This window comes from Canis lupus, chromosome 32, assembly GCF_011100685.1.
Source record: "Canis lupus familiaris isolate Mischka breed German Shepherd chromosome 32, alternate assembly UU_Cfam_GSD_1.0, whole genome shotgun sequence".
Classification (NCBI taxonomy): Eukaryota; Metazoa; Chordata; class Mammalia; order Carnivora; family Canidae; genus Canis; species Canis lupus.
The window spans coordinates 9736271-9751475 of record NC_049253.1 but is presented as its reverse complement, the minus strand read 5'-3'; the positions used below and the strand labels follow the sequence as shown (position 1 = coordinate 9751475).

Genomic DNA, 15205 nt, shown 5'->3' with positions numbered 1-15205 from the left:
CACCTCAGATAATGATCAGAGACATTTTGTTTAGATGTTTTATGGCCTCAATTTTAGAGGTGATCACATACGATCCTCCTATCATATAACTGTTTTTTTTTATAACTGGTTTTAATGTGAAAAGCAAAGTCCTTTGTAGTAAATAACTTTAGAATAGTAAATAAGTGTAGGGAATGTAGCCTGAGAAGGCTTGTGGTCCATGTTTAAAGAACTAAATATGACTTTGAGGAAGAGGATGGAAAAGGAAATCAAATGTGATGTGTAACCAGTAGTGCTGATTTGCTTACCTTGAATGTGCATGCAAGCAATTGGGGAGTCTTTGAATTCATCCCTTGATAACTTCATACCAAAGAGAATTTAAATTGTATTAAAAATGTTTTTTAAATTCATTTATCTAGTAGGCATGGTATAAATTAGGTGGTAGATTAATAGCAAACAAATGGATTGGTTATCTATGGACCAGAATTGGTTATTTTGGATTTTCAGAATTTTCTATCAATTGTAGCTTTAGAACAACAGTTCTCAATATTTTGGGTTTTAAGACCCATTTACACTCTTTTTTTTTTTTAAGATTTATTTATCTTCGAGAGTGTGTGTGTGAGAGAGAGAGAGAGAGAGAGAGGACGTGAGAGGGGGAGGAGCAGAGGGAGGGAGAGAGAGAGAGAGAGAGAGGACGTGAGAGGGGGAGGAGCAGAGGGAGAATCCGCAAGTGGGCTTCCCACTGAGCACAGAGCCTGACACAGGGCTTGACCCCACAACCCTGGGATCATAACCTGAACCTAGATCAAGAGTTGGACACTTAACCAACTGAGCCATGTAGGTGCCCCGAGGACCCCTTTTCATTCTTAAACATGATAGAAAACCCCAAAGAACTTCTGTTAAAGTGGGTTATATCTATCAATAATATTAGAAATTAAAACTAAAACTTTTAAACATGTATATATTAAAATCATAATAATATTCCATATGTATAAGCATAGCATATTTTTAGGGAAATAAATAACTATTTTCTAAAACAAAAACATGTAGTGAGAATAATGGCACTGTTTTATGGTATAACTTTAATATCTGGCTTAATATAGGGCAGCTGGATTCTCATGTCTGCTTCTATGTTAAATCTGTTGCTGTGTTGTTTTGCTTGAAGGATATGAAGAAAATCTGACCTCACACAGACATGGATTTGGAAAAGGGAGGATTGATAATTTAATAGCCTTTTTAGATGATACTATGCCAGAACTGGACGGGTCATAGTTTCTTAAGCCGTAGCTGCAGTGCAGAATCTGAAGCCACATCAATAAACTTTTGTCACCGACTACATTAAAATCCAGTGGTCTATTTTGTACTTTGAGTGGCTCTTTTACTAGTGCATAATTTTGTGGCATCATGTTGGTCATTTGAACATACGGATTGGCTGAGTTGCGCATATCTTCCAAGTGTGACACACATACAAATCACATTTATTAATTATTACCGTCAATTCATTAGACAAGTCTTTGAGTTTGGGGATTTTCATCAAGGTCATGGTGGTGGCAAAAATTTTTCAGAATTTTATTTTCACTTGAAAGTTGAAATTTTATCATTGGCAATAAGTACTGCCAATTGTTTTTCTTGAACAACAGACTCACTTTATTTTTGAAAAAATGCTTGCCAAATTTCCAAGTGTTTATGACATACTTAGTCTTTCAAGTAAAAATTATGTCTAATGAGAAAAGAGGCCAGTTTCAGTTTGCAGCTCAGAGTACACACGTGCTTTTCCCCCCCGACAACCAGACGGCCATCGTAACTTCTGAATGTGCAGTGTTTTAGATATACTTCCCACTTCATTGCATAGAATATTAAAAAGCCAAGTATGCCATGGTTGAGAACTTTAAAAAATTAATAATTCTTACTACTTCATCATGGTTCTTCTTAAGTGAAACTAGAGTGTGTGTGCGTGTGTGTGTGAATGTGTACAGTGAAGAATGTGATTATTAGTTGAGTTTGGTGCCATTGCCTTAATTCATGCTAAGGCACCAACAGTTTTACCTAATGTCTAATTTCACATGTATTTACATTTTGTGAAAATAATTTTTACCTTATGAACTCTGCAATGGGAACCCGGGGGTTCACTGACCACGCTTTCAGAACACACTTAATGTTTTAGAGGATCCAATTTTCCCATGTACTGGGGATTTGCATAGGTCCCATACCTATTAAATTATGGCTTGTTTATACCTTTCCATATTTCTAAATACTGGTAAAATAAAGTTAAAATAAGTATCAAAAGCAGCCTAAGGAAGGAGTATAAATGGAAGGCAGGTTGGGGAGATTATTTTACTAATTTGTCCTTAGTAATTGTGGCTGTTGACTGTGAGTTGATTATGTGCATAAGAATTTTGTTATTCTACTCTTACTGGTTTTGCCAGTACCTAAAAGAGTCCTGTTCTTTTGCCCACTGGCTCCCCCAACCCTCAACCAAGTGCACTGAGTGAAGCTGGGAGGGTGTGGGAGAGCAGGCAAGGTTTTCTAAGTCACCAAGACACTGCTAGTTTCTCTGAATGTTCTTACTGTAAGAGTAAGTCTGAACTTACAGCCAACAAACAGCTATAATGTAAATTAAATCAAAACTTCTTGAATCATATAAGGTAAATTAACTGTATTTTCTGTATCTTTTGACCTTCAGTAGGTAGTGAAGCAGATCTAAGTAATCACGTAACGCCAGGGGATGTCTTACCCAGAAGTGAAGGATTTGAAGATAACATTACAGAATCTCAGCATATGCTAGTGGCCGAAATCATGGTGTCAGGTATGAATAAGGAATTCTCCAATATAGGTTTGGTTCCAACAATTTCCATCTTACCAATCAGAATTTTGACTTAGCTCTCTAACTTTGACAAAATCTACACAAAACTCCTGATGCCAAACTTTGGACTCAAACTTTGGTCCTTCTTCTTTTCTGAATCATGTGCCCAAGGAAGATGGCCCCATAGGAGACTGGACATGAATTTTACTCATTCAGAATCTTTGAATGGAAACTTCTTTGAATAAATCTAACTTGGAAACAAAGGTGAAAAAATAAGACCGGACAGATTTGACTGAGTCCATCCCCATCCATACCTAGTAATTTTGATATTTAGCCCATTTAGCTATACTTGCATTAGTGTGAAAAGTAGATAGTAACTGGGAAGCAATATAGGTTGGTTGCCTCAGCTTCTCCAAGTTTACAAACAGCAAATGTTAGAATTGTTCTCTTCTATATTGCACATTTATCACCAAAATGCTAAATAATTTGTTCAGTATATAACAACTTGAGGTAGCCTAATTCTTGTATACTCTATATTCACTCATGAGGTCAGTGGTTTTCAAAGTGGGCTTCACTCAGCCCTGGAACTTCTGAAAACCTCACCCCTTCATTCTGCTCTCTACCCTGTAATCAGTGCTGCTCTACATTGACACATTTTATTTACTTATATTTCTGACTAAGATTTTATTTTAACAAAGTGTCTGTGTCTAAAAATAAGTTTGAAAGCTCCCCTTTAAGACCTTAGATACATTTAAAATGCTCATCCAACTTTTGTGGTCTGCAGACTGTTTTGTCTGTGTACAAGACCTTGGAGACTTCTCACCTCTCCCTGTAAGAACTTATTAGTACAGGGATGCCTGGGTAGCTCAGTTGGTTAAGGATTCCACTCTTGATTTTGGCCTGGGTCATGATATCAAGGTTGTGAGATAGAGCCCTGCATCAGGCTCCTCACCTAGTGGAGCCTGCTTACTCTCTCCCCCTCCCTTTGCCTCTTCCCTCTCCCTCTCTCTCTTAAAAAAAAAAAAAAAGAACTTATTGGTATGATTTTTTATAAAATATCAGCACAGAGGTGGATATTTTTGGTAATAATAATTTTTATGGAGCTTTAGAGTTACCAGGCATTATACCCTCTAATTAGATTCTTTTTTTTTTTTTAAAGATTTCTTTATTCATTTGAAAGAGGGAGTTGGGCAGGGGGAGGCAGAGGGAGAGGGAGAGGAGAGAGAACCTCAAGCAGACTACCTGCTGAGCACAGAGCCAGATATGGGGCTTGATCTCACAACCCCGATATCATGACCTGAGCCAAAATCAAGAGTCAGAAGCCTAACCAACTGAGCCACCCAGGTGCCCCTCTAATTTGATTCTTATCACAACCCATCACTTTATAGATTTGAAAACTGAGACTAAGATATATTAAGGTACTGACTTTACCAACGACTTTTGAAAATCATGACCAAATAGTTTTGGTCATGTATACAAGAATTAGGCTACCTCAAGTTTTCTTAACTCATGTCAAGAAAAAGTCTGGAAAGCATTAGCACATTAGGAATATTACTCATTTAGTGATTATTTATTTGCTATACACTATGCTAAGCACTGTGGATATGATGATGAGCTAATATAGCCCTATTCTCGAAGCTCACCGTATGAGTAGAGACAAATAAATGATAGACTAAAACAATATAAATAAATTATTATAAACAATATAAATAATAGTATTGAGAACAATTTCAAAGTTGCTAGGGATCCTTAAAGGTTCAGAGCATATTTTGAAGGACTAATGTTTGGGAGATTCAAAGACCAAGATGAATGACAGTAAATTAGACACATGGGTGGGATCGGGGAGTGATGAGATGCAAAGATTTGGAATATGTATACTGTATAATAAGCTGTGTTTTGTTTCATACATGAAACTATACCTTGTGCAGAATAGATGGAAGTGATTGTCTTTGTGAAAACTACCTCATTTTTCCATATCTGAATTGTGTTCTATTTTGTCTTAGTCTATGAGGTTTTTGTTCTACTCGTGTTATGCTAAGGGGTCATATTTATGTTTTGTAGTGAGATTTCACTTAAAGTGTCTATGCTAAAAAGAATTTGAAAAATCTATAATAGATTTTAGGTTAGGATCAATATATTCTTAGTCCCCAGAGGCACACAGACTGGTATATAGCAACTAGATCTGTATCCAACAAGGCAAAGAAATTCAGTCATAAAAAGGTTTTGTTGTCGAGTTTACTAAAATAATGAGTTCTAAATTCATGAATAAAACTTAAAATTCTTAACACAGCCTGTTGGGCTTTGGTGAACTAGTCCTTACACACCTCACCAGCCTCAGTGTGTGCCTTTCTGTCCTTGACTTTCTCTGGCTGGCTTCAGTTACACTGGCCTTGCCTGTAACAGACAGATGTTGTGTTCTCAGTCCACAGTGCTCTTTCTACACCCTTCCAAGTCCTGTGTATCCTTCAGGTCTCAGCTTAATATACTCTCACTCTGAAAGCTTTTCCTAGTCTCCTAAGCAGGTGAGATGAGTTATTTCAGGTGTCTTAGAACCTGGTATTGTTTTTTTTGAGCATGCTTATCACACTTGTACTTCAATAACTACACAAGGAAGCAGAACCCCTGTGTATATTCTCCGTCTCTGTATTGTTTGTTCTCACTAGGATCTGGCATGTAGAAGGTACTTTTAAATGAATTCATTTTATTAGTTTAAATAATAGGCCCAAGAGTCTTTTCTGAGTCTTATCTGAATCAGGTAAGTCTAATTCTGATTCAGAGTGTCACAATACTCTTGTTCTTTATCATCCTTATTTACATACATATAAAATTTATTATTGTCAGGTCTTTTTTTTTAATCACTTTTTCCAAGTCCTTACAATAATCACGTGAAGTAGACTGGACAAAAAGTGTCACCTGTATGTAATTTGGAGAACAGGAATGTGAAGCCCAGGCACTTGTCTCTTCCAGAGCTAGTTTGTGACAGGGAGCACTTTGGCTATAGCCCATCTCCCCCTACAACTGCATATTTATTGCTTTTCATTATGCAAAAACTGCCTTGGGATTTGCAACTTACCAAATAAATCCTGAATCATATTCTAATTTAAGGCAATTCTGCAAGTGATTTAAAATGTCTTGGGCAATTGGATACTGTCCACCATATGCTGAACAGCCTTGTGACTTGAGAGCTAGTCTTCCAAATAAATGCCAAATCAAATGGATAATTGATTTAGTCTGAACTTGTCCATCTTGAAAAGTCATGAGTGAGAGATGACCAAGCAAGAATGAAGGGCATGTGTTCCCACAAGAGAAATCTTACTCAAAGAGCTAAGCAAATCAAATGCAGTTACCCAACGTAACTGCATTCACATAGAATCTGAATCCTACTCATCTAACTTTCTTTAATTTACGGGCAAGTTTAGAAGACTTCTCTTACCTCTTCTATACTCAGATGAGCAAACTTACCAATGAATAGTGAGATGATAGGTTATATCCTGCTGTGGTATATTAGATCCCCCCAACTCCAACTGTGGCGTTTGGAGAATGATTATATACATAAGTAGTAAAGGGGAAAAAAAAACCAACTTACTCATGTTTATGCCTCCACATGCAGCTCTGTCCCCTGGGGCATTTGCATTTCAATGGAGTATGAAATAAAATGGTCCATTTACAGCATTTAGTTTATATGGTTCATGACTTTATAAAAGTGCCTTGAGGTTTGCAAGTCACTGCATAAATCTTGACAATAAACATACATTGTGACATACATATTCTGTAATATATGAAACATAATTTTAGTAAATTGACAATAAGTCTTTTTATTGTATCTTGCTTGATTGTAATAAACTCTTATTTATTGTACCTCTGTCATGTTGGTACACAGATCGACTTGTTATATATTAGTCTATGTCTCTTTGGGGGATAAGAATACTTGACCTCTATTGTATGTCATGGTGGTTGGGAATTCTCAAATAAACAAAACTGTTAATATTTGAGCCCCTTTACTCCTGGAGATTTTATAGTTCAAATTTGCAAATGTTTTAAAAAAATTATAAACAAGTTCACACAGGGCTCTTTGAATACCAAATAGTTCTTTAAGACTACAGATTTACTGAGAGCATATAAATGGGAACACATGGCTTATGGATCCTTTATTTATTTTTTTAAGATTTTATTCATTTATTAACAAGAGACATAGAGGGAGAGGCAGAGACATAGGCAAAGAGAGAAGCAGGCTCCCTCTGGGGAGCCTGGTGCGAGACTCGATCTCAGGACCCATGGCCTGAGCCAAAGGCAGACGCTCAACCACTGAGCCACCCAGGTGCACCTTGTAGGTCCTTTAATATAGATATAGCTTACAGGTCAACTAAGTATTTCTATTTGGAGGTTAACCTGTCCCAGAACTCAGAAAGAAGTGCTGGAAAACTTTCAAGTCCATTTTCCCTTGGAGGTCTGCAAATGATCTAATGGGGTTCTCGCTGTTTGCAGATGCTGACGACTGTGCTCCTGTGGGATGCAGTACATGGGCTGAGTGTGTTTCAGAGGGAGAAAATGCCACATGTCAGTGTTTGAAAGGATTTACTGGGGATGGAAAGCTATGTTTTGGTAAGAGCAAAGGCCAATACACATAATATCTGGAAAATAGTGAACCAGAAACATTCTTTCAGATAATACTGATTCAAAAGCTCCAGGGGATTTATGTAATCAGCAGGATTGAAAAAAATTATTTGATATTAGCTAAAAAGATGATGGATGGCATATAGTGTATATGAAATAGATAATATGTTGTTATATTACAGTGAGTTTATATTAAAATTACATAATGTATGCAGTTGACAGTAAGGAGGAAAATTTATAATTAGCTTCAAAAGCATGAATCTGAATTTGAGTCAATTCACAAATTCAACAATTCCAATAAAAACAACTTTTCCCTCTAAAATCTTAGGTCATAAGTTTCAGCTTAATAAGTAGATTGTGCTGGATAGTTTTCCATTTTATATTGATAGCCTTGAAATTTTTGTTAGTGATTACTGTAAAAATCTCAGTTCTTACAGTCTGAAACTCTGGCACAATGTGATTTATTTACCCATACTTAGCTGATCAGACACCTAAGCAATCTGTAAAAATTGATTCGGAAGTGAACTTTATGACCAAGATGCAGAGTTTGCATTAAATTTCCAAATAGTATCTGTAAGTGGCTGAATGATTGTTTGCAAGCTTATATACTTCTTTTTCCTATGATTCTCACTTATACTGGGATTGTCTACATATTTCACTAGTTCATCATTTTGCCCACAGACATAGATGAATGTGAGATGGGCATCACGATTTGCCCTCCTACCTCCTCAAAGTGCGTCAATACTGAAGGTGGTTATGTTTGTCAGTGCTCAGAAGGCTACCGAGGCGATGGGATCCACTGTCTGGGTAAGAGAGCATGTGTGCCAAGGGAGGAGGGTGGAGGCAGGCCTCCGTGGATCAGAAAACACCGTGGGTGTGATGCGTTGAGAAGGATATAATTTAGATACCACACACATTAAGACTAAAAGAGAAATAGTGTGACCTGTTCAAATGGACAGATCTCAATTCTTGATGAACAGTCAGGTTTGAGCCCTTATGCTATATGATTGCACTAGTCACCTGCAAGACCCTGCAGAGGTTTTGTGCCCCTCTCCTTTCTAAGTCTTTCTCTGGGGTTTGAGTGACTCCAAGTGCCTCATCAATACTCCACACCTCCAGCAGTCATGGGGGCGTCATCCAGCATTTTCATTGTCACTGAATGGTTTGGGTTTTGTTTTTGTTTTTTTTTAAAGATTTTATTTATTCATGAGAGACACACAGAGAGAGGCAGAGACATAGGCAGAGGGAGAAGCAGGCTCCCTGCAAGGAGCCTGATGCAGGACTGGATCCCAGCACCCCAAGATTGAGACCTGAGCTGAAGGTACTCGCTCAACCACTGGGCCACCCAGGTGCCCCGTGTTGTCACTGAATGTTGCAGTTGAGCAGTAGGGAACTGCAGGCTTGTTGGAAGTCACTGCTGCATGCCTCCTGGAAAGAGGCTGTGGTTCTGTGGAAGGCTCATTGAGCAGTTATTGATGCTAAGTTTCAGTAGATGGGAGAGTCAAGCCGCTGACATTTAGATACAAGCAGAGAATGATTAAGACCTCTTTCATGGGATCCCTGGGTGGCGCAGCGGTTTGGCGCCTGCCTTTGGCCCAGGGCGCGATCCTGGAGACCCGGGATCGAATCCCACATCCGGCTCCCGGCGCATGGAGCCTGCTTCTCCCTCTGCCTGTGTCTCTGCCTCTCTCTCTCTCTCTCTCTGTGTGTGACTATCATAAATAAATAAAAATTTAAAAAAAAAAGACCTCTTTCATAATCACCGTCCTCTGCCAAGGTCTGGGTGTGGCCTCTGGGGTGGGAGCTCACTTCGTGCACATCTCCTACCACTCCAGGTGTCAGTAGTACAGTAACGCAGCACAAGTGGGGACCTGCCTGAACCATTGTGGCCCAGTGAAGTGCTTCCCTGGAGTTTAACAGGGCTTTAACATGTCTCTTTCAGTATTTTCTTTTCCTTCTGAAAACATGCAAATCTTTTCACGGTGAAGGGCAGATGACCCGATAAGAAACTAAAATGATACTGCTTTCTCCCACATGTTAAGGTGAAAGATGAAATATCAGTCATGACTACCAAGTTTTTTTTGGATCTGGTTGGTTTAAATCAGACCTTTATCAGATTAGTTTTGTGGAGTCCACAGTCATTTGTAAATATTCTTTTAAGCACATATTTGGCTGTTAGTCAGGAAAATGTCACTGCTCTGATTAAACTGACTCATAGATGATTTAGACAAACAGGCTTTATATTTAATTTACTTTGAAGAGAAAGGGAGGTATACATTTTGGATGTATAAACTCATTAATCTCTGGATTCTCTGTCACTAACCTACCTCTTTCCAGTAGTGTACATGCAACAGGGTGTCATGGCCCAGCCTGCCTCGTTGGCATGGAGTCCTCAGGCCACATGGAAGAATGGGCTTATTCCTGTTCCCTCTCTGTGTGTCTTTCTCCCTCACTTTCTCCCTTCCCCACTATTTCTGTTCCTCTCTCCCTTCCTTCTCCCTTCCTTCCTTTCTCCTCTTCCATATATATGTGGATATAGTGTTTTAACCATGCCTGTACATAATAAGTGCTATATAAAAGTGTTGTTGTTATTCTTTTTTTTTAATATTTTTTTAATTTTTATTTATTTATGATAGTCACAGAGAGAGAAAGAGAGGCAGAGACACAGGCAGAGATAAGCAGGCAGAGAGAAACAGGCTCCATGCACCGGGAGCCCGACGCGGGAATCGATCCCCGGTCTCCAGGATCGCGCCCTGGGCCAAAGGCAGGCGCCAAACCGCTGCGCCACCCAGGGATCCCTGTTGTTGTTATTCTTAAGAGTGGTTGTATTTCTTGGCCAAGAGCATTTTTTGTTTTGTTTTGTTTTTTTGTCTTTGCTTCTTGGAAAAGCTCTCTCTGACTCTCAAGGTAACAGTCCATAGAAATTTTAACAGGATGGAAGTAAAAAAAAAAAAAAAAAAAAAGACTAAAATTGAGCCATTCAGGATAGTAGTTCAATGTGACAAATAGTTATTTGGCCCTATTAAGTGCAAAGACACAGTAATCAGAAGTGTGAGGAATACCAGAATGATGGAGGTAGTGCTTGCTTGTGAGAAGAGTGGGATCAGACAGGGAGCCATGATAAGTGGTGAAGAAAGTATGTATTATGAGAGAAGTCAAAACTACAATGAAAGTTCCCAACAGGAAGAATATCTGTCTGAGGTATTAGGAAAGACCTCATGAAGGAAGTATCACTGTGGATGGACCTTCGAGCATGAGTAAATTTTTATTAGGCAGAAATGGGAAGGAATGGAAAGCATTCCAGGCATGAACATATGACAGGTCTATTTAGGGGTAGAGAAGAGCCTAAATGAGCACTAATGCTCATGTGAAGATGTGAGGGAAACAGAAACCGAGGCTGGTAGGGTAATGTCTTAGTCTGCTTAGGCTGCCATGACAGAAGCCAGCATAGACTGGCTAGCTTAGAAGATAGAAATTTATTTTCTCACAGTTCTGGAGGTGAGAAGTCCCAGATCTAGTGCTGGCTGATTCAGTTCCTGATGGCAGCTCTTCTAGGCTTGCAGACCACCACCTTCTTGTTATGTACTCAGATGGTCTTTCTGCTGTAGTTCAGGGGTGGGGGATCTGGTGTCTCTTCTTTTTCTTTTCTTTTATTTTTTTAAAAGATTTATTTATTCATTTATTCATGAGAGACACACTTAGAAAGGCAGAGACATGGGCAGAGGGAGAAGCAGGCTCCCTGTGGGGAGCCCGTTGTGGGACTCGATCCCAGGACACCGGGATCACGACCTGAGCCGAGGGCAGATGCTCAACCACTGAGCCACCCAGGTGTCCCCCTTCCTTTTTTTATAAGAAATTCCATCCTGTTGGACTAGGGCCTCACTCTTATAGCTTAATTTAACTTTACTTCCTTGAAGGCCCTATCTCTAAATATTATCACACTGGGGGTTAGAGCTTCAACATGGGGATTTGGGGGGAGATGCAATTCAGTTCATAACAGGTGGGTTGGATTGCATATGTAGAAGACTAGAAGCTGACTGCCCGTCATTAGGGTTTTACTCTGTACCTCACTTTTCTCTTCCCTACTCCCTTGTTTCTGGCAGATATTAATGAGTGCCAACTGGGCATGCACACCTGTGGGGAAAATGCCACCTGTACAAATATGGAGGGAAACTATACCTGCATGTGCGCTGGCAGCCTGTCTGAACCTGGACAGATATGTGCTGGTAGGTTGGTGGGTGGTCTCAGTCCAAGGAAGGAACTTAATTTCGGAAAATTCTATACCCCTATGTATTTCTCTAGAGATTCTAGAAATATTCAATTCAACTGAGCTGGTGAGTTTATATTCCTGATTAGGTTGATGCTAAGCTTGGGAATGTAAAATAGTCAAGTTTTCTTAATTTAATAGCATCTGGAATAAATTCTTTTTTTTATTGCTCACAATTCAATAACGGTGGGAATACAGGTGGTTCTCTTTAACTATGCGACTAATGTCTTAATTTGTAATGTTGATTTCTGGGGCTGCTGGAAAAATTTTGCAGGTCAAGGCAGATCAGGAAGGATATCTGGACCCTTAACATTTTGAATCACTTTTAAAGCTTTTAAAATATTACCTTAAAAAACTAGTATTTCTTGATCTGAATTGGAACTTCAGCTCTTTTTCCTTTCTTTTTTCCAGATTTTTATTTATTTGAGATAGAGAGAAAGAGCACAAGCAGGGGGAGGAGCAGAGGGAGAAAGAGAAGCAGGCTTCCCGCTGAGCAGGGAGCCCAATATGTGTGTGTATTGGGGGCGGGGGGGCTTGTTTGCTTGATCCCAGGACCCTGGGATCATGACCTGAGCCTAAGCCAGATGCTCGGTTGACTGAGCCAACCAGGCACCTCTTGTTTCTTTCTTTTTAAATGTTAATGGTCTACTTGTGCTTCCTCAAGGCTTTCCCCAAAGGGCAGTATCTTCTCAGCATCTGCACTCAAGAAGGGGGGAGCTGGCTTCATCCTGACCCTGGAAACCAGGATCAGGGACTCTGTCGCCACCACTGCCAGCAATTTATCTGTTTCAGCTCTGCAAGCAGGAAACATCTTAAGAAGGGAAATTTCTGTACTTACTTGGGTCTTTTTTAAAAAATATATTATTTTTCTCACATAATTTGCTTTTCTTAAAGGCATTGAAAGACTGCTAATATTTGTATAGTCAACTATACACCCTAATGTTTTCCTTTTAATGAGTGGAGAACCACTCAATAAAAGGGACCTTACCACCTTGACATTCCCTCTGTCACGGTAGCATTTCTTTTCTGTTGAATTTGCTGGTCTTGTCTTTGAAGGTCCCTCTTGAAAGTTAAATCATTTTTAGAAGCATTGTGTGGGAGAAATTTTTGATACTGGGGATAATGGATTGTATATTGGTTGGTAGTTTATAAGCCATAAAGAGGTACTTTTGTTCAGTGAGACCCTCTTAAAGCTGGCTGTCATTTCACACCATGAGTGTGTGTTTGTGGATGACAGATGACTTTTATAATGAGACCAGTGACTCGGGATCCTTGCAATAATTTAGAATTGACCATTCCCTTACTTGCCTCCAATATGCTTTATGTCAGATAATACTGAACCTAAAGAAAGAATGGCTGGCTTCATGGTGAATGATGTGAAGTCTGGTTAGGAAAGTGAAACTAGAGTTGCTTCTGAGTTCTTGTCACTAAAAGACACTATATCACAAATTGTTCACAGAGACTAGTTCCTGATATTGATACCTGAAAGACCTAATCACTTCAGAAAGTAAAATTAATGTCTTTGATTTTTGTAGACTCTACTCCGCCTTCTCATCCCATGGAGGACAGTCACTATTCTGTGAGAAATGGTTATCGGGAATGCCCCTCATCCTATGATGGGTACTGCCTCTATAATGGTGTGTGTATGTACATTGAAGCAGTCGACAGATACGCATGCAAGTAAGTCAAGTCTTTGTGATGGCAAAGAGGTATGATGTGGCAGTCTGTAACCTTTTGCTAATTCATAAAATTTGTATCAAGGAAGTTCTTCTATAATTAGGTTTTTGCTAGGGAAAAATATATAAACACATATATATATAAAGTGCGTGTGTGTGTACATGTATTGCACCCTCTCTGCAAACCCCACCCCCAACCCCCTAGCTGCCAATAGTAAATATACATTTAAGGAATTGGTGATTTTCCCTTTTACTTAACTTGATGTTACTACTGATACAGTCTGGGGCTTAAACCTCTCGTTCTAGCTGAAAACTTGAGTTTGTGAAAGAATCCCTGAAAACTTTGAATTGTTTCCCGCTGCATATGTGGAGAACATCCACAATATGTTTCTGAATTTACAAAAGTGTAATATATACACACTGGACTTCTTACCTTCAATTGTCAAAACTGGAAAAAAAATATTTTTCTTCAGTTTCTAATATTGGCGTTTACATTTCGGTTGCTTAGTAACAAGTGCCGGAAATGGGGCCTGCTGTTTTTGCTCCTTCCTCATCCCTGTGAAGGTTTCAATAGTGGGCACAGTCAACTGAAAAGTAGATTTAAGGGTGACTATGAGTCTTCCTACCATACTTACTCAGAAAACATTTCCTTTCTGGCAGTATCTAATTCTGCATCAAATTTTACTTTTAATGGATTTTGGATTTTGAAGTCAATCAGAGGGAGCTGATAGGTCCAGAAAAATAAATAGGTCTCCTGTGGCTAGAGTCCTGACTCATTGATGATTTTCCCTGTGCCTAAGGAAGAAGTGATAAAATATTCTGGTCCTCATGAATAGATGCTATAAGCTTAAAGGCTTTTATTATTTTATGAATAATAATCAGCAGAAACATAGTCTAAATAGGAGTGCCTTGCATTATAAATCGTATCAGCCAGACAAAAATAATGAAAAATACTCGTGAATATTAGTGAAAATGACTCAATGCTCATAGAATTCTACCTTCATATTCAGACGCTGTAATTTTTCTAACCTAAGATAAATCCATATTCACAGTAGTTATCCTTGATTTTGATAAGAATAAATTATTTTTTATTTATTCATGGTTCCTTATTATCCAAAATAATGAAATCATGAAGATAAATGTCCTACTTTATTAGATCATGATTTGTTTATCTCTATGATACTTTAGATTATGAGAGATATTACAATAATGTGAGGGATACTTCACAATTACGAATTGCATTTAGTACATTATTTTCATTTGACCCGATGGCATCGATTCATTAAATGATTTATGAACTCTTTAGTACACTGCTTTTCTGTCATTAAATCCTGATGAAAATATCTTGTTCCCTGATAAGGTTTTAAACATGAATTGCTACAAAATGACAATTAAACTAGAGATAACACTCATATTTAAGGACCTTTAATCAAAAGCAATATTTAAAATATCACCAGAGGTCCCATTAATCTAGATCATAACTTTGTTTTTAAATTCTACATTAAATAAAAATGTGGTTTAATCAGACATTCAACCCTTTCCTCCTTTTGCCTCAATGACCTCACCTTGTATTTTTTAAATTCTATGATAACACATCTCTAGGAGTGCTCACCACTCCAACTTTTATTAGAAACACCTCCTGGACATCATTCTGCAGGGTTCTGAATACCATGAGAAGGTTTATAAAGGGCTCCTCTTCTTTCCTTGCTTGAAGGCAGTGGAAGCTCCCCTCAGATACAGAGATCCCCTGGCTGCCTGGGGTGCAGAGGATGTGAGAACTGAAGTCTCCACACCCCACATCTTTCTCAAAGTTTCCCTGGTCTGGAGATTCTCAGAAGACCAAGCCCCCTGAGCTAAAAGGAGGTC

General features: G+C 38.7%; 1 protein-coding gene across 1 annotated transcript in view; it reads left to right on the top strand.

Moving 5' to 3' along the window:
• EGF (epidermal growth factor) overlaps window positions 1-15205 on the top strand; it is a 93662-nt gene that overhangs the window by 65862 nt on the left and 12595 nt on the right. Inside the window, 5 exon segments of the mRNA NM_001003094.2 lie at window positions 2663-2785; window positions 7268-7384; window positions 8078-8203; window positions 11500-11622; window positions 13199-13343. Coding sequence (NP_001003094.2) covers window positions 2663-2785; window positions 7268-7384; window positions 8078-8203; window positions 11500-11622; window positions 13199-13343 — 634 coding nt within the window.